Source organism: Schistocerca cancellata, chromosome 3 (assembly GCF_023864275.1).
Source record: "Schistocerca cancellata isolate TAMUIC-IGC-003103 chromosome 3, iqSchCanc2.1, whole genome shotgun sequence".
Classification (NCBI taxonomy): domain Eukaryota; kingdom Metazoa; phylum Arthropoda; class Insecta; order Orthoptera; family Acrididae; genus Schistocerca; species Schistocerca cancellata.
In genome coordinates, this window is record NC_064628.1 from 39,753,554 (window position 1) to 39,776,028 (window position 22,475).

Consider the following 22,475-nt stretch of genomic DNA (forward strand, 5'->3'; position numbering starts at 1 on the left):
TGTTTTATTTATTATTATCATTATCAAACATGTTTCTTTCTCCTAAAATTAATGTATCTTATCCATATGGTACCTTAGGTGTCAAAATCTATTGTTTTTAGCTGTGACCTTTCCAAGCTTTTTCTGCAACTAGGTTTTTCACATTGTTATTATCTTTGTTTGCATATTTCCTCATTATTTCTTTAATTAACTTATCTTGTTTACACAAATCTAATGCATAATTCTTTTTTACCATATGCGGTATTCAAAATTGGGGTGTGCATCAGATTCAATGGTGCACTACTTTTGTTGCAAACTTGAATCCGTTGTTCACCAGCATCATCACTGAAATTTAGGTATTCTTTCTTATGTCACAAAGCATTGTTATAGTTCTCAACTTCATTACATTATTGTTGGCATGTATTACTGCATAATGTGTTTGCATTAGGCAGTCATGAAATAGAAAGAGAAGATGATCATATTATGCTACTTTCAAGCATAAAGTAATTCTTTACGCTGAAAAATATGGTAACAGGAGGGCATGATGAGAGTTCAGAGCAGCTGAGAGTAAAATTTGCTTATGGAGAAACAGCAATTGGCGCTATTTGCAAGTACCACTACTAGACAGAAGTTCACTGGCCATCGCAAAGGGAGTCATCCTGATCTTAAAGTAAAAGTTTTGGAATTTGTCCATGAAAGGATGTAGAATGGACAAACTGTGAGTAGTGACACAATAAGAAACAAATCAAAAGACACGGACACAGTTCTTAATACAACGAGGCAAGAATTTAAGAATAGCCGTGGATGGGCTGATCTCTTTATGAAATGGGTGGGCTTATCTATGTGACACCACAGCACAATATGCCAAAAGCTTCCACAGGATTTTGAGAAAAAACTTACATTATTTCATCACACTTAGGAAAGAGAAGAATTTTGTCAATTGTCCAAATAGGTAATGTTCCTGAGACGCCAATTTGATTTGATACACTATGTAATTACATGATTGATGAGAAGGAGACAGAAGAAGTTACCATCAAAAGATCAGGGTGAAGACAGCATGTAACTGTAATGCTGGCAATTGCAGCCGATGGGCACAGACATCCCCCATTCCTAATCTTCAAGAGGAAACCAAGCCCCAAGACCCCTAAAGATGAAATGCTATTCCTTGGAGACGCCATTGTTTGAAATCAAGAGAAGGGATGAGTGATAAACTTTAATGCTTGACTGTGTCACATAACAATGTGTCACTCAAAAATTATTGCACTGTTAAAACAAGCCTACTAGTGGTGTACCAACAAAATATTTTTTTTCATCATTTTAATTTTTAAAATTTGGGTGCACACTACATCAACGGAACAACAGATTCATGCAAATATGGTACTCTATTCATCATTAATCAGGTTTTTATTTTATATCCAGTGATATACTTTTATGTCCTAGAGTGCCCTTCTTGGTAGCCCTGTAAGTAATCCACACGTCTAACCCATTACCAGGTCTTTATCACTTTAGTAAAAGCAGTATCTAGCAATCCAGCTTTCCTTATTCACACTTCAATGACTGCTATTTCTATCATCAAGCAATATGATGTAGTTCCCCTCTTTTCGTAAATCTCTCTAACTCAGTATGCATTTGCAAAATTTGTCCTATACAGATATAGGTGAATATCACCTTTCATGTGCACAGTTGGGGTTAACATTAAAAGATGTGCAATGAATAAGATGAGGACTGCTGTCCATTCTGCACAGTGGATCACAATTACATTACTTTATTCATATTTCATGGATTCCATAGAGTGGGGTCTACAGTATGCAGAAAGAGCTCAAGGACATACATTTTATTTAAGTGCAATACAATTAAGTGATTACCACTATGAAATAATACTGAATTACAGTGTCAATAATACACTACTGACCATTAAAATTGCTACACCACGAAGATGATGTGCTACAGACGCAAAATTTAACCGACAGGAAGAAGATGCTGTGATATGAAAATGATTAGCTTTTCAGAGCATTCACACAAGGTTGGCGCCGGTGGTGACACCTACAACGTGCTGACATAGGAAAGTTTCCAACCGAGTTCTCATACACAAACAGCAGTTGACCGGTGTTGCCTGGTGAAACGTTGTTGTGATGCCTCGTGTGAGGAGGAGAAATGCGTACCATCACGTTTCCGACTTTGATAAAGGTCGGATTGTAACCTATCGCGATTGCAGTTTATCGTATCGCGACATTGGTGCTCGCGTTGGTCGAGATCCAATGACTGTTAGCAGAATATGGAATCGGTGGGTTCAGGAGGGTAATACAGAACACTGTGCTGGATCCCAATGGCCTCGTATCACTAGCAGTCGAGATGACAGGCATCTTATCCACATGGCTGTAGCGGATCGTGCAGACACGTCTCGATCCCTGAGTCAACAGATGGGGACGTTTGCAAGACGACAACCATCTGCATGAACAGTTTGATGACGTTTGCAGCAGCATGGACTACCAGCTTGGAGACCATGGCTGTGGTTACACATGACGCTGCATCACAGACAGGAGTGCCTGCGATGGTGTACTCAATGACGAACTTGGGTGCACGAATGGCAAAACGTCATTTTTTCAGATGAATCCAGGTTCTTTTTACAGCATCATGATGGTTGCATCTGTGTTTGGCGACATCGCGGTGAACGCATATTGGAAGTGTGTATTCGTCATCAATTGAAAACATATGGTCAATGGTGCCCGAGCAACTGGCTCGTCACAATACGCCAGTCACTACTCTTGATGAACTGTGTATTGTGTTGAAGCTGCATGGGCAGCTGTACCTGTACATGCCATCCAACCTCTGTTTGACTCAATGCCCAGGCATATCAAGGCTGTTATTACGGCCAGAGGTGGTTGTTCTGCGTACTGATTTCTCAGGATCTGGCACCCAAATTGCGTGAAAATGTAATAACATGTCAGTTCTAGTATAATATATTTGTCCAATGAATACCCATTTATCATCTGCATTTCTTCTTGGTGTAGCAATTTTAATGGCCAGTAGTGTACTTACAATACAACTTAAAACATTAATTTTAAGAATTTCTGTTATAATACTCTTAATCCATGGAGAAGAAATAAAAACTTTGAGGTTCGCCGATGACATTGTAATTCTGTCAGAGACAGCGAAGGACTTGGAGGAGCAGTTGAACAGAATTGATTGTGTTTTGAAAGGAGGATATAAGATGAACATCAACAAAAGCAAAACGAGGATAATGGAATGTAGTCAAATTAAGTCAGGTGATGCTGAGGGAATTAGATTAGGAAATGAGACACTTAAAGTAGTAAAGGAGTTTTGCTATTTGGGGAGCAAAATAACTGATGATGGTCGAAGTAGAGAGGATATAAAATGTAGACTGACAATGGCAAGGAAAGCATTTCTGAAGAAGAGAAATTTGTTAACATTGTGTATAGATTTAAGTGTCAGGAAGTTATTTCTGAAAATATTTGTATGGAGTGTAGCCATGTATGGAAGTGAAACATGGATGATAAATAGTTTGGACAAGAAGAGAATAGTAGCTTTCGAAATGTGGTGCTACAGAAGAATGCTGAAGATTAGATGGGTAGATCACATAACTAATGAGGAAGTATTGAATAGGATTGGGGAGAAGTTTGTGGCGTAACTTGACTAGAAGAAGGGATCGGTTGGTAGGACATGTTCTGAGGCATCAAGGAAGCACCAATTTAATATTGGAGGGCAGCATGGAGGGTAAAAATCGTAGAGTGAGACCAAGAGATGAATACACTAAGCAGATTCAGAAGGATGAAGTTTGCACAGGATAGAGTAGCATGGAGAGCTGCATCAAACCAGTCTCAGGACTGAAGACCACAACAACAACAAACTCTTACTGTAGAGTGGGGAAAAGCTGCCTTGTAGGAAGGTCTATAATTCACTCAAACTCCACCACATTACTTAAACTGCTGAATTTGTAAGCCTCTCAAGATAAAGGATCACATTAACTGAAGTGTCAACTTCACATCACATTGCATCGCATTTCCGAACACTGAATGGTGCTAGTGACGTTTTAAGAGAATGGCCACTGTACAAATCGTTGGGATGCGGTCTGAGCATTACAGAAATAATAATGGTAGGACAGAGATGCACTTATTAATGTCTTCAGCAATGTTAATGTCAGATTTTCGTAGTAAAATCAGTAGGCTAAATTAATGTATGATATTAGCAAACAATTAGAACAGTCCTGTTAGTGTCAAAAAAATTTTCCACAGAATTCCCAATGTGACGTGATTTGACTTTCTGTTCCATTAAAAGCTAGAGTGCGTGGCATGAATTGAAATACCAAGTGGAATGCTTAGATGTGACACTCCTTACTATGGTGTTGTATCTTTTGCAGCATAAATCAGCATTATGCTGGTCATATATACATTTCCCTAAAGAACGTAACCTGTTTTTATTCTGCTGTTCATTTGATTCAGTAACAATTCTACGTTGGGTTTGAATTAGCATATATACACAGATTTGCTGTAAGCAAAGCTAACAAAACTATACCACATGTAAATAGACAGTGAGGTTCATACAACAGCTTTATTTTAGTTTAAATTGTTATATACCTTGGTACTCAAGCTAAAATAGACAAATAAGAAAGATTACCTGGGCAAGGCTCCCTTTCCTCCTTTTTTGGTACCCGATGATAGTTCATTTCTGAAGCTGTGACGTTTTTCACGGTGGGACCGAGAAGGAAACGGCACATTGAGACTAGTACGGAACATTATAAGCTGCTGATGCAATTGTTGGAACTGGCTGTAACGTTTCTTGATCTGCCAAGTAAAATCTCCATGTTGAATTGCCAGAGTATATCTACAACAATAATGACATCGAAAAGTACTACTTGATTTGTTGCCAGTACACAATAAAAACTCAGGTGTGTGTGTGTGTGTGTGTGTGTGTGTGTGTGTTATTGCAATTTTCAGTTGACCAGACTGATGTCAGGGGATCAAAACAAGTGCTGTCATGTTTGTTGAGTATTCCTTGAACTATTCTGATAGCATGCGGGGGCAAATGGGTGTGTATACATTTCTGATGATTCCTGCCTCCAGGGTCTAGCGCCAAACATACCACACACACTCAACCAGAATCTGCATCTGCAGTTCTTTATCTTTATTCACATGTCAATACTAATTTGCAATGAAATAAAATTATTCAATTTCATTTGCAACTACTAGACTTTAAAAATTAATATTTTACTGCACAGATTATATTAAATATTTGTATTGTCCCGGCTGAAACAATCCCATAGAGCAGATCACTTGATCACATTTATTCTTCTAATATCCTGTACTTTCTGTTTATAGCAGGTTGGTTTAAGGATTACAGAGAGAAAACTATGAGATCATCAGGCCCTCCTATCTGGAACAGGCAAGTTAACAATACTATACACCAAAGAAGAGCATAGTGGGTGAAACTCAAGGAAAGAAAACCTTACAGTCTATCAAAGGTCAAGAAAGGAACAAGAAAAAATGGCAAGGAAGAGAGGCAGGTGAGTTGCCCCATCCAGAGAGCAGCTGGAGGTTCTCAAAGGGAGAAACTGATGTGGGACATACCCCCTGCTATTTACCTGAGGCACCACAGTAAAGACTAGCGACAGTGCGAGATCAGGGAAACAGAAGAAGAACAGCAAGTCAGGGAAAAAGAGTAAAAGAATATGAAGGGCGTCGGCTGGGACAGACCACCAAGCCCAGATAGCCATTGCACAGTAGGGGCAGAGAAGGCAACTGGACATCCTGCCAACTCCTAAATGGGCTGACAATGTCGAGGTGCCCTCCCTTAGAGAGCGATAAAAACTCCCTTTATTAATAAACCATGAAACCAGATCAGCCACCGAGGCATCGTCTGCTTACACCCGGACTAGAATGTCAGGAAAATTAAAGTGTCTGCCACAGGATTGCCAGGTTACGACAGTCCAACAAATGTGGATCACCGTCAAACAGACACTACAATGACAGTGTGGTGGATCCTTGTGATGGAGGAGGTGACATGGGTCAGCCAAGTATGGATCATATGGAACCAGCAAAGGACAATGGAGTCCTTGCAAAAGGCCCACATGGAGGACCTACACAAATTTGTGGTCTCCTTTATCACCCATAGTTTGTTAGGGAGAAGTCAGAGTATGCCATTCTATGTTCCAAATCCTTAGTAGTTGATGCCATAATAGTGATAGAAGGTCTGCCGGAATACTGTTCTCATGTGGCAACTTGCTGGTAGCCAATTTGGTCAGCCTGGGTCCAGACAAAGACTACCAAGCATCCATATCATTTGAGGACAAAAAGGGGATGCTGGATAGTCAGGTCCAGGGGATGTTGAGGGCAACACCAGTCAAGAGCTTGTAAACTGTGGAATGGTTGGTTGATTGGGGGGGGGGGGAGGGGGGGGGGAGTGGACCAAACGGTGAGATCATCAGTCCCATGATCTTAGATGGCAGAAATCAACAGCACAGTCCAATCAAGGGGAAAGAGTAACGGACAAACAAAGAGGGAAAAGGAATGTCAGGCAAGAGGAAGAGGAAAGAACAGGAGGGAGGGGTGGGTGGAAATAGGGAGAGCAGGGGTGCCGGGGAACCAGCACTCTCACTGACCTGTCCCGACACCCACACTACACCATTATGACCATAGGGAAGAAGACACCAGGAAAGAGGAAACAAAACTGCACAACTCACTAGACAAAATGTAGGGAAAAGGGCGGGGAGAACCTGGACTGTTTGGAGGTAAGGCTGAGGCCTCCGTAACCAACAGCTATGCTAACTGAGGGACTGAAATTCCAGAGGAAAATTCAAGGACTTAAACCTGAGAGGACAAACCACTTTTGCGAAGAAAACCGTGGACTGATGTAACCATCTGTCGTCTGCTAACACATGAGACAAGGAGGGAGCGAGGCCATATTTAGTGAGAAGGGCCAAAAGGTGGAGGCAGACCAGCAGAATATGGTTGGTTGCTTGATTGGGGTTAAAGGGACCAAACAGCAAGGTCATCAGTCCCTTGTTTCAAAGGTGGTTCATCCGTACGGATTTACATCTCAGAAGAGTCATAACGATAATAGGTAAAAGGCTAAAAAACGTAAAAGTGCAGTCAGGCTGTCAATGGTGAAAACAAAAGGAGGGAAGTCAGCAAGTGGGCAACCCCAAAACTATGCTAGAGGCAGGAAATATCCCACGTCTGATGCAGTACAGGCAAGACCACCTGCTATTCAAAAGTGTTCAACCACTAGAATGTAAAAGTGTGTATTGTAAAAGGAGTCTAACCAAATCTAAAAGGCTATAAAAACAGAGTAAAAGGAAGAGGATCTTGGCCAGGGAGGGGAGTCAGGAATCTCCAAACACAGCTTACAGTGGGAGACACCCCAACCTTCACTGCCCTGCCCCTACTCCAGAGGGAGATTAAAAACCTTAGAACTGAAAATAAAAACCACTTTCACAAAGGAAACTGAGAACCACTTCAACCATCCAGGAATTGTCATCCAATATAAATGCACGAATAGCTGTAGATTGGATGGCAGAAGTAGTTTTGACCAATAGTGAACCAAATCACATCTTACTCAGAGATTCAACTTCACCAAACTTGTGTTTGATATTTTTCACAAAAACAAAAGCTTTGTCGTGGTTCATCCTAGTGCAGACCAAGTAATAGGAAAAGTTTTTCACAAAAAGCTGGCGAGCCTGGATCCCCTTCGAGAGTGTAGCCAGAGAAGGGAGGCCTGCAGGATCGTAAGAAGCAGCGTTAAGCGTTAAATAATCCATTACCAATTGAAGAGATGGCTGTAGGAGAACAGCTAATTTTTTGGAGCTTAGTCGCTGCTGGGAGTTCCGATGCTCCAGAATGACAAGCAACGACTCCTAGGCTTACATGTGGAAGCAACAGTTCAGGTACCCTGTGCTGTCAAGCGGCTGAGCCAGATCGGTACATAACAGCCCCACCATACACACTGGCTACACGTGCTGGTGACCTAGCAGGGCAGAGGGGGACTATGGCAGAGAAGGAAGGTACGAGAGGAATCCACACTATAGGAGCTAGGAAGGGAATTCTTCCCTAAATCACTCACGCTACTGAGAGAAAAATTTAGAAGAGGTGGTCAGATACCAAAAAGGACAGATGAAAAAAGAAAGGCAAGGGGGAACAAACTGCACGGAATATAGGAAACCAGTTGGACAGCCAGGTCGACAAAAGTAAGAACACCAAGGGGGGAAGGAGGGTAAGGGGCGGCGGGTGGGGAGGAGGGGGGGGCGGGTGGGAAGGATGGGGGGGTGGGGGCAGGTGGGAAGGATGGGGGGGCGGGGGCCGGTGGGAAGGATGGGGGGGGGCGGGGGCCGGTGGGAAGGATGGGGGGGGCGGGGGCCGGTGGGAAGGATGGGGGGGGCGGGGGCCGGTGGGAAGGATGGGGGGGGCGGGGGCCGGTGGGAAGGATGGGGGGGGCGGGGGCAGGTGGGAAGGATCGGGGGGGCAGATGGTAAGGAGGGGGGGCAGATGGGAAGGAGGGGGGGCAGATGGGAAGGAGGGGGGGCAGATGGGAAGGAGGGGGGGCAGATGGGAAGGAGGGGGGGCAGATGGGAAGGAGGGGGGGCAGATGGGAAGGAGGGGGCAGATGGGAAGGAGGGGGCAGATGGGAAGGAGGGGGCAGATGGGAAGGAGGGGGCAGATGGGAAGGAGGGGGCAGATGGGAAGGAGGGGGCAGATGGGAAGGAGGGGGCAGATGGGAAGGAGGAGCATGAGTAAGGAAAATAGCAGCAGTTGCGGGAGACAGATCTCTGTATCTGGAAAGAGGAGACGGCAGTAGTTCAGTTGCTCTGGGGAGCAATGGATGCTTAATGCATACGCAATCAACTGTGGTTGGTGCAGAGAACCCTGGAATGGTGGAACTCCTGCCTCCCTTAGGAGGGTGATCATGAGGCTAGTCTGAAAGGCGCCAGCTGACAGTCAAATCCCAAAATGATGAATCGGGTCCAGCATCTGTAACATCAACGATTCCGCTGAGAAGTATGAGAGACTCCCACAATCTAGACAAGACTGGACCAATGCTTTGTAGAGCTGCAGCAGAGCAGAGTGATCTGCAACCCAGCTGGTATTGCTGAGACATCTAAGAGCATTGAGGTGTGAGCAACATTTCTGCTTTAGTTGACAAAGACAGTGAAACCATGTCAACCAGGCATCAATGACCAGTCCCAAGAAATGATGAGTCCAACACACTGACGGGCTGTCCATCAAGTTTCAGATATGGATGGGGATGCACTGTAGGGTGACAACAGAAAAGCATAATGCAGGTTTTTGCAGCCAAAAATTGGAAGCCATGGGTAAGAGCCCAAGATTGCGCTCTGTGTACTGCTCCATGCAATCTGCATTCAGCAATGCTTATTCAGAGGAATAAAAATAAATGCAAAAGTCATGAGCATGCAAAGAGCAGGACACCATATATTCCACAGCCGCCACCGGCCCATTGATAGATATTGAAAAGAGTGCCACTCAAAACAGAATGAAGCAGAACAACCACTTAACAGAGCATTATAACACTAAACAGAGCATTATAACTGGAAACCAGAGATAAAGGAAGTCATTTCAGATGGTCTTTGAGAAGACGGAATGCAGGTGGAAAGTGGTCTGGCCCCAAGGCCTGAGCAAAATGCTCAGTGATAGAGTCCGGGCTGGTAAAGGTAACACCATTCAAGGAAATTCCCGTGATACCTATAGGAGAATGGTGGCCAACGGTACACCTAATCTTTGCTCATACCTGTGAAGAGGGAGTGCGCAATTTTATGATAGTGAATATTGTTCCCAACAAATCCTTTCTGGCATTTAATTGGATAATGTGTCTGGGCACCAAAAAATTTAAAGGTCAGGAGGTGGTTGAGAGATGGATGCCATTTATAGCATTGGAGGGCATGACGACGATCTTTAATAGCCGCAGCAATTTCGGGGATCTACCAAGGGACAGTCTTCTGTAAGGGAGATCCTGAGGAAGAGGGAATCGCTGCAGCAGCTGCCGATAGGACAGTGTCGGTCCAACTCTGTACGGAGTCATCAATGCCGTCGTGTGGTGGAGCCAATGAAAAGGCATCCCAATCCACATTAGTAAAGGCCCACTTGGAAGGTCGTCCAGTTGAGTGATGCTGAAGAAGAGACAAATGGAAAATGATCACTGTCGCACAAATCTTCATGAGCTCCCATCAAACAGAGGGCAGGAATCAAGGGCTACAGTTGGAAAGGTCAATGGCCGAGGAAGTGCCTTGTGCCACAATAAAGTGTATGGAAACTCCAGTGCTGAGGAGGCAGAGATGAAGACCTGACAGCAGGTCTTCAACAATCCTGTCCTAGTTGATGGTCACAGAACTGCCCCACAGAGAGTGATGTACATTAAAATCCCTAAGGAGAAGGAAGGAAGGAGGGAGCTGTCGAAGGAGGGCAAGAAAAGCAGGAAAAGTAGCAGGGTGGTCTGGGGAGAGTTAAGGATTGCATATTGTTACTGCTAAGTCTAAATGGATCTGAACAGCCACTGCTTCCAATGCAGTTTGAAGAGGAACCCAGAAACTAACAATGTCTGTGTGGACCAATGTACAGACACCACTGGAGGTTCGCAAAGGCCTGACCCGGTTCCGGCAGAAGGCTTGGAAACCACAAAGAGTTGGCAAATGAGTCTCCATGAAATGATATTCCTGGAATACAACATGAGCTACAGATCACCAAGGAAGACTGTAATTCTGGAAGGTGACAGTAGTAACTGCTACAGTTCCTTTGGAGTAGAGCAGTAGAAGAGCCTGGACAGATACTGAACGGGCCAGAATCGATCACCTTGCTGTGCCAGTGTCTGTCACTGGTAAGGACAGAGTGATGTCCTTGAATGTATGATTGAACCCTGATTGAGAGGAAAAGGGTGGCATCCCCTGGGATGTCAGGGACTTGTGCATCTTCTGCTCCTTTGGAGAGTGAGAGGAGGTGTGGCTGGGAAGAGAATAAGTCACAGCAATAGTGGCCTTGAGGACAAAGAGTGTGGGTCCCACTTCCTACTCTAAGTAACAGGCTTCTGTCCTGGGGGGGGGGGGGGTTAGAGCGCTCTTAGAGGGAGCTCCAGCCCTGGTGGGAGGTAGAGATGAAGGTTTCTTTTCTGGCTGAGGACAAAGAGTGGTTCTTTGAAGGGAGGGAATGGTAACGGCCAAGGAGGAGGAAGAGGAGGAAAAGATGCAACAGAAGTGAAGGTAGTTGTGAAAGATGCTAGGTGGAGACAGTCAAATTTCCATCATGCATCAGAGCAGGATAAACAGTTGAGTTTTATGCATTCCTGAATCATCCTTTCCTTTTCATAGACTGGGCAATCTGGCAAGGAAGGATAATTTGAGCTGGAACAGTTCACACACTTGGGTGGTGGGGTGCAAGGACTCCCCACAGGGAGAGAGCGGCTGCAGTCACCACAAATATGAGTCGCCTCATAATGTGAAGGCATGCGACCAAAATGGAGACACAAGAAACAATATATGGGAGGTGAAATTCATTTCGCAATACTAAACCATAAGTTTGATTTTTTTCTGGAAGGATATCCCGCTCAAGAGGATGGAAATGCTGGTATCAATACAACTGTCCTTAGGACGTCTCTAGACTCACTGGACGAAATGAACACTGTGCTGTGCCAGATTAGTCCTGAATTCCGTATCAGGCTGAAGAATGAGGTTCCTGTGGAAAATGGTGCTCCGAGTCATATTTAAGGATTGGTGAGGAATAATACTCACCAGGATGTCTCCTAAGTGTTCACAAGCACAAAGGCAAATAAACTGACTGGCAGAAGAGTTTTCAATCGGTACGGAACCAGAGCTCATCTTACTAAGGGAATCAACTTTACCAAACTTAACTTCAATGCTTTCTACAAAAGGGAAGCAGAAGGCCAAAGAAGCAAAAGTACGTGCAGAGAACTAACCGACTGTATCTCTATTGGCAGACACAGAAGAAAGGCCAGGAGTGTGGATTTTAGCATGCTTCATGTACCATCCACCATGGTACCACCCACTCTGATCAGGGGCTTACCCCGTGGGTGCCACCCAGCAACAGCAAGGGCCGCCTGGCACAGTAGTAGTTGCTGAAAGTTCTGATGCCCCAAAAAGATGGGAAATCACTCCTATGCGTACATGGGGTGGTGACAGCTAAGTTACCAGAAGTGTTATCACAGCATAGACATGGGGCTCAGCCAGATGGATACACAACAGCCCCACCACATGAACTTGCTACTGTGCTGATGACCTAGCGGGCGGGATGGGGGGAGGGGGCAAGAGGGATGGAGGCTACAGCAGGGAAGGAAAAGGGGAAGGAGGGGAGGAGAGGAACCCACATCACAGATGCCAGGAATGGAGTTCTTCCCCAAATGGCTCACACTAAGGAAACAATTTAGTAAGGGAAGTCAAACCCCAAGGGAGACCAGGAAAAGCTGGGAAAAAAGAGGAGAGGAAATGTAAGAGAAAACTAAAAAGGAATAGCAGAACCGAGAGAACAGCAAGGTCATTGTAAAGGGAAACACCGAGGGACACAGAGGGGGGAGCGGGTGGCAGGAGGCAGAGGAGCTAGGATGGGAAAGAGTGAATAGGGGACGGGATGCAGACCAGGAGAGAAGAGAGGCTGCAATAGCTCAGGCCCCTTGTTCCCCACACACAAACCCACGAAAGAGCTGAGGCCCGGTAGCAGTTTTTGTTTTTGGAGTCATCTTATTAGTATGTGTACAAAATGAAACTTAATGGTACTACTACACCTTTGAAAGATTATAACAATAAATGATTTATCTCTCAATGGCTTTTGCCTCAAGAACTTCTGTTGATGTTTAACAATTTTTTTGATGTTTCGCCAGTGCAAGTGACTGATAATACCAAAGATTCACCATCCATTCCTGGTGGTGGACTCTGCAATGGAGGATAAACATTTGGCAATCCCACCATTCGTGATGGTGAAATGTCAGAGAATTTGTTGAACACCAGCTGAAGATCCTGAGACAAGTGTCAGCCAAAGATCCCAAAGCAAAAGCCAGCAAACTATATGTGAACCAGCCTCAACAATTTCATATTACAACAAATTTCATCTCACGAAGAGACAAAGAATGAAAAAAGAAATGTCACTCACAGATTTGGGTTCAGAATATGAGTTGTGACACTGCGTTCCACATCAATAATTTTCACTTTGATTTCGACATGTGGGATGAACAAATGTCTGTGGAGAGCCTTGAAACTGAGTGGTGGGCTGTGAACAACATTAAAAGGCAAGCCCTTTGCACCTGTAAAGTCAAAGAAGTAAATTCAGTTAAAATATTTATAGAGAAAACTGATCACCAAGCAGCAGCAGATGGGAATATGTAGAAAGACATAAAACTTTTATCTTCCGTAATGTGGGACTCCCTTTTCTGGCAGAAGTGAGGAAAGGCTAGGTGGAAAAGAAACTGGTAATGCTTATGATTATAAAACAGTTCATCCTGGACCTTAGGTAAAAAGAAATGTATCAGAGAAACTATGGAGGAAGTTGTTCTTGATCTGGCATGCTAAATGACATTTTCTGCATTCTTAAGCTATCCCAGTTTTCTTTCTTTCTTTCTCCCACTTCATCTTTCCTGCCAGGAGTTCCATATTTCAAAATTAAAAGTAGCAAATTTACACGAATCTACCTATTTCCATCTGCTACAGCTTTGTGAACATTTCTCTGTCCATAGTACAAAATGTTAATCGTAACACTATCACAGAAAATACAGTCTACATATGCTAATTTATATGAAAAATCATGAAGAATGACAGTCAATGCCAGAAATAATAGACAGAATTCCAGTTTAATGTTTAAACAACTTCAGAGTTCATTTTTCCAAATCAAAAACGGAGAAGTCAGAAGGCAGAGAAACAAGATAAAGTAGCAACAGAATGTAACTGATGGGAAAGTTATGCAGATTGATGTAATTACCTTTGTGACTGTAAAATGTTAATAACTGCTACAATGGAAAATCGGTTAGGATAAAGGCAAAGTTGTCATCTGAACTATATACAGATTTACAAATGTAGAATAACGACATTTCTTGCACCTATTATGAATAATAAACTCTTCAAATGTCTGAACACAAGGTCTTCTTGTGACACACATATATCTCATACCTGTAGTTCCATTTTCATTTCTACTTTAAGTGGGGGAGGGGGGGATGGTTGGTCAGTTGGTTGGTTGATTGATTGGTTGGTTGGTTTGGATTGAAAGGAACTGCAAGGTCATCAGTCTCCACATCAGTCAAGTGGCATATCCTTAGTGGTCGTCAAATGGTGAAAGCAAAAGGCAAATCCTGGAAAGCTTATGTGTAACTAACGCAATAAAAAATAGAGATAAAAGCTCAGAAAAAAGGCAGCACAGACAAACCATTTAAAGATCAGTCAAGGCAAGGCATTAAAAAAAAAAGAAATGAAGGACAATAAAGAGAATAAAAAGGTGGAAATGGTAGAGGCCAGGCTGGGCCTCCGAGCATAGGCCAACAAGGGAATTATGGGGCGGGGGTGGTGTACCCCACCAAACCCTCAGGCGGTCAATGACTCCAAAAAGCTTTGCCTAACAGGGACGAACAGAAACCACCTTCGCATGCTACACACAACTTCAGATTAGCCACTTTGGCGTCATCTGCTAGCACCAATGGGAGTGTGTCAGGAAGATCAAGATGCCGTCTCAAAGCACCCAAATCAGGGTAGTCTATGAATACGTGGGCCACCGTCAGGCAGGCTCCACGTCAGCAGTGAGAGGGTCCTTACATCGGACAATGTGGCCATGGGTCAGCTAAGAGTGGCCAATGCGGTGCCAACAGAGGACAGTGGATTCCCTGCGAGAAGCTCACAGGGAAGACTGCCACATGGTCATGGCCTCCTTAGCTGTCTTTTGTTTGGGAGACCAGGGTAGACCATTCTGAGTTTCAGACTTCCAGCAATCTATGGAATATAAATGCTCAAAGGTCTGGAGCACCATCCAGCTTTATGGGGGTCAGACAAGATCCCGGATAGCCCTAACCAATGGGTGAGGTGACCAGCAGTGATCTATAACCTGAAGTCTGCTAAAGGACTCATCACAGATTAGAATACTATTGCCAGTGCAAGAATGAACACGGCAGAGGCCTAGTTTGGTGCCCAGCAGTGAAGGCACTGCAGCCGTCTAGCAGAGAGTGTAGTTCACTGAAATTGTGTGTGTGTGTGTGTGTGTGTGTGTGTGTGTGGGGGGGGGGGGGGGGCGTGTGCGCACACAAAGCCTGTTCAGCCTGACTGTTGAGACATCGGACAATACCACTTCCGAACCCAGATATGTCTCAAGGATAGTCAAGAGCAGGCAGTGAAAAATCATGGCGTCAACAGAATCTTTTGGACCGAAGGAGACATCGTGGCAAAACTGAGGTTGGGGCACAAGCCATGGGGGCAAATGTGATGTCTCCTTGACCAGATATGATAGTGGAGGAAGCTACAACTACGAACAGAGATACTGGAGGTGTGCAGCAATTGTAAACCCAGTTCTGGTTTGCTGTTGTGAGAGGTGGGGCTCCCTTCCTGGGAAAAGGACACGGTAGCTGGGATGTCCAGGGAAGCTACGAATGCATACAGTGTAGTTCAGCAGCCATTGTTGGCGTCTGATAGGTAATGAAGGGACTCAATTAGCAGGCTGTTCACAGGACTAATTCGGAAGGCTCCTGTTGCAAGTTGGACCCCACAATGATGTGGGGTCCCGTATCCGCAATGCCGAGTGTGTTGCTGAACCATAAGCGAGACTTCCATAATCGAGATGGGAGAGAATTAGGGCTTTGTAGTGCTGCAAAAAAGTAGGGACAGTTGCACCCCAGCTAGTGTTACTGAGGCATTGCCAGCACTTTTGCATAAGTTGGCGAAAGTGGGAAAGCCACAACAGCCAGGAATTAAAGACCTATCCCAAAAAGTGGTGCATCTCAACTACAAACAGAATTGATCATGTAGGTAAAGCTCTGGGTGATGGTGGTGCGGGTGCACAATGTAAGTCTTGGCACCTGAAAACCGAAAGCCATGGGCGAGAGCCCATGACTGCGCCTTTTGTGTCGCGCCCTGCAGGCGAAGCTCAGCAACACCGGTACTGCAGGAGCAATAAGAAAAGCAAAAATGGTTGGCATATATGGAAGGCGATACCACAGACCCCACAGCTGCCACTGGGCCACTGACGGCCACCAAAAAGAGAGGGACACTTGTTACAGAGCCCTGCAGATCCCGTTTTCTTGCATATGGGAGGTACTGAGTGAAGCACCCACTTGAACCTGGAACATATGGTGCGACAGGAAGTTCTTGACAGAAATTGGTAGTGGACCTTGGTGAACCCACTAATGTAATGTAGTAAGGATGTGGTGATGTCATTTTGTGTTATACACCTTCTATAGGTCGAAAAAGACAGCGATGACATGCTGATGACATGCAAAGGCTCTCCGTATGGTGGACTCCAGGCGAACCAAATTATTGTTAGTGGAGCGGCCTTTGCAAAAACTACCCTGAGATGCAGCAAAAGGCCCCAAGACTCAAGCACCCAACACAGCCACTTGCTCACCATGGATTTGAGCAACTTACAGATAACGTTGGTAAGGCTGACAGAGTGATAACTGTCCATCTCCAGTGTGCTCTTATCCAGTTTCAGTACTGGAACTATTGCGCTTTCTCGCTACCAAGATGAGAACTCACCCTCATTCCGGATTTGATTAAAGAGGGCAAGGATGTGACACTGACAATCCACTGAGAGGTGTTTCACAGCATTTTGTTGTGGATGCTGTCTGGTCCTGGGGCCATAGCAGGGCAGTGGGCTAGGGCACTGGAGAGTTCCCAGTCACTGAATGGAGCATTATGCGGCTCCACCTGGCATGTAGTAAAAGATAAGTGTATTTGCTCCACCCCTGCTTAACGACCTGAAAGGCGGGATGGTAGTTGTCAGAAGTAGAAGAGCAAGCATCATGTTCAGCAAAATGTTCAGTGATAGTGTCTGGATCAGTATAAATGCCATCATCTATGGAAGTGCTTGGTAACCTGTACGGGACTGGAAGCCATAGAGGTGTCTATCTTCGCCCATATCTGCGATGGAGAGGAATGTGATCCCACGTCATCATAGACTCTCCAGTGGATAGATGGTAGAAGACCAGAGCTGCAAGGAGAGATCAATGGCCGAGTAAGTTCTGTGTGCCACAAGAAGTGTGTGGGGGCACCAGAGCTCAAGGGGGCAAAGATCGAGCCGTGCCAGTCAAGTTTTGATGTCTTTACCATGATCAGTCATCACTGTACAACCACACAAACGGTTATTGGCGTTGAAGTCACCCAAGACTAGGAAAGGTCGGGGGAGATGAGATAGTAACGCAGACAGTACTTCCTGAGACACAACATCATCGGGTGGGAGATAAACATTACAGATGGTGGAATCCTGGTGTGTCCTTACCCGCATAGCTGCAGCCTCCAAAGGCTTATCAAGAGACACAAGAAGGTGACTGGACGTAGAGTCCAGCACATACATACAAGCTCCACTTGATGCTCTCTCACAGCCTGTACGATACAATTCTTAAAATAACCTCGGTGGCCATGAAGGATAGGGGTTCGAGTTGCTGGAAAACACATTTCCTGAATGGCAATACGGAACAAATGGTAAGTGCTTAAAAGCTGCCATAACCCAGCCAAGAGGGGGGAAAATCTGTTACAATTCCTATGGAGTATCAGATTCTCCAAATTTTGTGGGGGTATGAAATGATGATGGTGGTGGTGGTGGTGGGGGTGAGGGGGGGGGGGGGGAGGAGCAGGTTATGAACCAGGGTTGTGCCACAGATTGAGATGTCAGGGGATCTACCAACATAGGTTCTACGGCACACTGCATGGGGAGATGATCTGGTGTCTTAGGGACCATCAGGATCTCCACCTGGGGCACAGGAGATGTATATGCAGAGTGGGGGCCACCGGAATTTCCTTCATCTTAGAGGACTTCTTTTTGTCCTTCTTGTTGTTACTGTTAGAAGGTACTGGGAAGGAGTCCCTGAACTGATTGCAGGGACAGTGGAAGAACAAGAAGTCTGATGGACAGCACTCTGTGGTTCTTTCAGCCACTAGCTAGTGTCTGGATGTGCGCCAGCAGGAATCGTCGAAGGAAGAGTTTAGCTAGAGAAGCCACAGGATTACGGGCCTCTGGCTGCGGAATGGGGACAGATGTCCCTGGCAGGTGGGGAGCCAATGCTCCCGAAGTGGGTGTGGTGGAAGCACCAGAAGGGCTCCTGACTGCCTGAGGGGGTGTTATCAGTGTGTGGCTCTGATGGCCCACTGTAAGGGGCACAGCAGAGGAAGGCACAGTCAACAGAGAAGGTGATGACATTGCAGCTGTAGCATAAGACCGTGACATTTGTATGGGATTAGACCTTCATGCTTTTTTCTGGCCTTTTGATATGTGAGCCTGTCCAAGGTCTTATATTCTTGGATTTTCTTCTCACACTTAAAAACAGAGCAATCTGGTGAGCAGGAAGAGTGGAGCTCATTGCAATTTACACAGACGGGGGGAGGAGCACAAGGAACATCGTGTGCAGCAGACGTCCACGACTGCTACAGACAGGGGTAGTAGTGCAACGGGAAGACATACGTCTGAACTTCATGGATATGAAGTATCTCATAGGAGGAGGGAACATAGGGTTTCACGTCACACAGGTAGATCATAACCTGGACCTTATCAGGCAACATATCACCCTCGAAAGCTAAGATGAAAGCCCCGGTAACAACTCTGTTTTCCCTTGGCCTCTATGGACACGGTGGATGAAGTGCACACACCGTCACTCTAAGTTGGCCACAGCTCATCCTCAGATAGCAAAAGAGGATCACAGTGAAAGATGACATTCTGGACCATATTAAGACTCTTGTGGGAAGTGACAGTCACAGAAATGTTACCCAATTTTTTGCAAGGGAGCTGAGCTGTGTGTGGCTCGTGTTCCCGCCATCATGTATTTTACACCCTGTTTTTAACGTACTTCCACCTCACTACGTTACTTTCAATTAGTACTGTTGCCGAGTTGCTTCTTTGCCTGACCGTGAGCGGCACTAGCAGCGCTTATCGATATATCCCATCTTGTAGTATCTTTGCTCAACTGCTATTACTTCCCTGTCGTCATCTGTCATAAGCAGTTCGGATCGCGACTTCGGGTCTGCCAGTCAGTTGGAATGTGTCTGGAGCGCAGCCCGCACCTGACAGTCGGTGTGTTGCATGTGGCACTAGTGCAGTTGGGTGGGAGCAGTGAGGTCTGCGCCGACTTGGCTCGCCCGACGGTTGCCGCCACGCATCACTTGGGCTGGGCGACAGTCGTGGTGGATCGTTGGTCGGTCATCGTACCGGACGACGTGTTTTGGCTTGCTGATCATTCGTGAGTCGGCTGTGTGTTTGTGTGTGCGCATCGACTCCCGATTTGTTTTTGTGCGTGCTTAGTTGCTGTTGTATCGTTCAGGTCTTCGTGCAAATGTTTGTCTGGTTGTGTGTGTAGTTGGCATTAGTTCTAATGACAATTATTTTAAATGTTGTTAGCGTACTGGCTCTGAGAGGTTGGTCGGCTCATCGGGTGATGTATAACTGGTTCTCTGAGCACTTCTGGGCCCCTTCAATTAACATCTTGTGAGACTTGGGTCGGTCTTTCCTGGTGCAGGGACGTCGTTTAGTCAATGGGCGTGTTTCCTCTGCATGGCTGCGTCCGAGCCAGTATTACCACCATCAAGTGTCTGGAAGTGAGTGGGAGACACACCAGCAGTGCAGTCGTAACTGAGCAGCAGTCACGGACGGACCAGCAGGCAGTTGGTCGGTTGCTGCGACCAGGGAAGAATTCTCCACGCGGTGTAGTCGCTGAGTCCCTGCACAGTGTCAGAGCATGTGTGGAGCTGTCCGATGGCTACAAGCTTCGTGGTTCACGGACCCATAATGTAGAAGTTGAGCAGTGTTTTATGTACCCAAGCCTTGTCCATTCATGTTGTGGTTCGCTGCGATGGTTCGCTGTTGGGGAGGTTTTCCTGTGAGCAACACCGAGTGTTTGTACATATTTGATTGTGGATAATTATGTCCGTAACATTTTGTGTTTGAGTTCTCATGTACTGACTGGTGGCAAGTAAGTTGCTGTGTCAGTCGGTCCGTGGCTATCCCCTGGTTGGGTTCCGACGGATCAAGTGTAGTTGGGCTCACCTCCTCTCTCACCTAAGTGAACAAGGGCAGAAGGACCTCCCTGGAGGCTTCTGAGTGTCATTGTCTTTCCCACCGGTGTTTAATTATCTGTTTTCAGCTACTTAAAAATTTACGGCTTGTGGTTATATTTTTTTAAAAAATTCTGGAAAATTAATTGTGGGCTTTCAGCCTTGCAACTTTATTCTTAAAATTATCTTTCAAGATTAAACATTGCGGCCTTCTGGCTTTAAAAGATTACGGTAATAGACTTTAAATTTGGAAACTTACTTGTGGCCTTCAGCCATTTGTATTGCACCTTGCATATGTTTGTTCTATCTACTTTGCCTTCTATCTACTTTATCTTTCAAGATTAAACATTGCGGCCTTCTGGCTTTAAAAGATTACGGTAATAGACTTTAAATTTGGGAACTTACTTGTGGCCTTCAGCCATTTGTATTGCACCTTGCATATGTTTGTTCTATCTACTTTGCCTTCAGGCTTTCCACTTAGCTGTGATATATGTTTTTTAAATTATTTTATTTGCTTCGTTAGCTGTATTTTTATCTTGTTGATTTTTAAGATTTCTTGTTTGGAGGCCTTCAGCCATGAAAGAGTTGCATTTGGTAAAGGTCTGGCTATGTGCCGCTTTGGTTGTAAATGTGTTATTAAATTACAATAAATAATTCAATTAGAAGGTGAAACTGACTCGAACCTTATTTGGTTGTTTCCATAATCCTAGTTACCTGCTCTGCCCAGCGGGTTTAGCGGGCATTTCAGGAGCAGAATGGGCAGGAGATGGCATTTTAATCAGGAGGAAACCGCTCTTCATCTTAGAGATGGCTGCAACTTCCCCATGTTCGACTTCATCGTGTTCCACAAAATATAAAGTCTTTGTGGCGAAAAAGTTGGCCCCGTCAGTCCCCATACAGACCATGTAATGGGTGGGAGGGGGAAGGGGGATGATTTTGCTCCTTGTCATATAGTCCTGCATTCCTCCTAGGGTGTGGTCAGGGAAGGGAATGGTCTGGGAACATACTTTGTTGCATCACGCAAGGCCTTTCCATTTCAAGAGACTGCTGGGGCTGTGTGGCCACCAGCACCAACAGTGCAGTCCATGCATTGTCACAGGGCTACCCTCTGTGCGGGAACTTGATGACCCCCACCGCCCAACAATGGTATGGTTATCGTGCTGGGTTGTAGGTGTACTACAACAGAAATGAAGTGTGCCAGATTGACAGGGCACAGGGGTAGAGTATACACCAAAGTGGACACACGACATGCACTTCTGGTAGGTCAAACCCAATAATGGGGACCACATAATCATTAATGGGAGGTGTAGATAGTGCCAAGAGTGAAACTAAAAATTAAGACAAAAATTGTGAACCAAGTCCAGGCAGGGTCTGCACCAAAAGGGTCATCCGATGGAAAGTCAGAGGAGGTAAGACATAGTCTAAATATAGGTTTGCAGCACAGACATCAGTCGGCAGGCATACCAACAAAGCAACATATCACGCCGGTAGTTTAGCGGTAATGCAGCAGCTTTGGCATACAGACACTCAACAGGGCTGGTGTAGAATGCTCCGGTCACCAGACAGGACCGACGTTGGTCAAAACGCACGGAGGCATAGTGTGCCAGGTCAATACGATCGCATGGACGTAACTTCGTTTCATGGAGACCTACGACAAGTGGGCAGTGCATTCGAAGGAGCAATTTTAGTTCCTCTCGGTTGGACCGAATGCCGCGAATATTCCATTGAAGAAGTGCCATTTGGAAAACGGAAAGAAAACGAAGAAACAAGAAAGGGTCACCTCGATGGCCGCTGAGGGCCTGGCTTCGAGGGAGCACTGCTGCTGCAATCGATAGGTGGTGAGTCATGGTCCATCAACTGAACAGTTGCGTCTGCCACCTTCCTGAGCTGGTCAGGAGGAGCAGGTTCCTCCGCCGGTGAAAGGCCAGATGATCGGCTACCAACGGTGCGGCCTGGCGACGGCAACTGCTGGGTGGCACAGGAGAAGAAACGTGCCTCAGCGGAGATGGAGAACTCTTTTTTCTATGAGCCTTCTTTGAAGAATTACGTTTTGTCGAAAGAACAGTTGATGGCTGTGAAGTTTGTGTACGCAAGAAATCTTTGCGTGTCTGTTCTTTTTTGAAGGTCCGAGCATCTGATTTAGAGGTCATCGTCTTAGCAGTAGCAGATGACGATGGTTGAGCCTTAGGGTTGGTGGGAGGAAGAGGAGACGTTGATCAGGCGATCGTAGCACTGACCAATCTGACGACTGAATCGCTAAATGTTAGATCGCATGTCTGCGTAGCGACCTCCCTGGTAGGCC

General features: G+C 45.5%; 1 protein-coding gene across 3 annotated transcripts in view; it reads right to left on the reverse strand.

Moving 5' to 3' along the window:
* The window catches only part of LOC126176867 (phospholipase D1), a 190,750-nt gene that overhangs the window by 157,829 nt on the left and 10,446 nt on the right, over positions 1 to 22,475 (reverse strand). For 2 of the 3 annotated variants that reach the window (XM_049924059.1, XM_049924058.1), the window contains exons 2-3: positions 13,098 to 13,248; positions 4,615 to 4,821 (exon numbers count right to left, since the gene is read on the reverse strand). In XM_049924059.1, coding sequence (XP_049780016.1) covers positions 4,615 to 4,821; positions 13,098 to 13,248 — 358 coding nt within the window. The remainder of the gene's footprint in view (positions 1 to 4,614; positions 4,822 to 13,097; positions 13,249 to 22,475) is intronic. The other variant, XM_049924060.1, reaches the window with a different exon arrangement.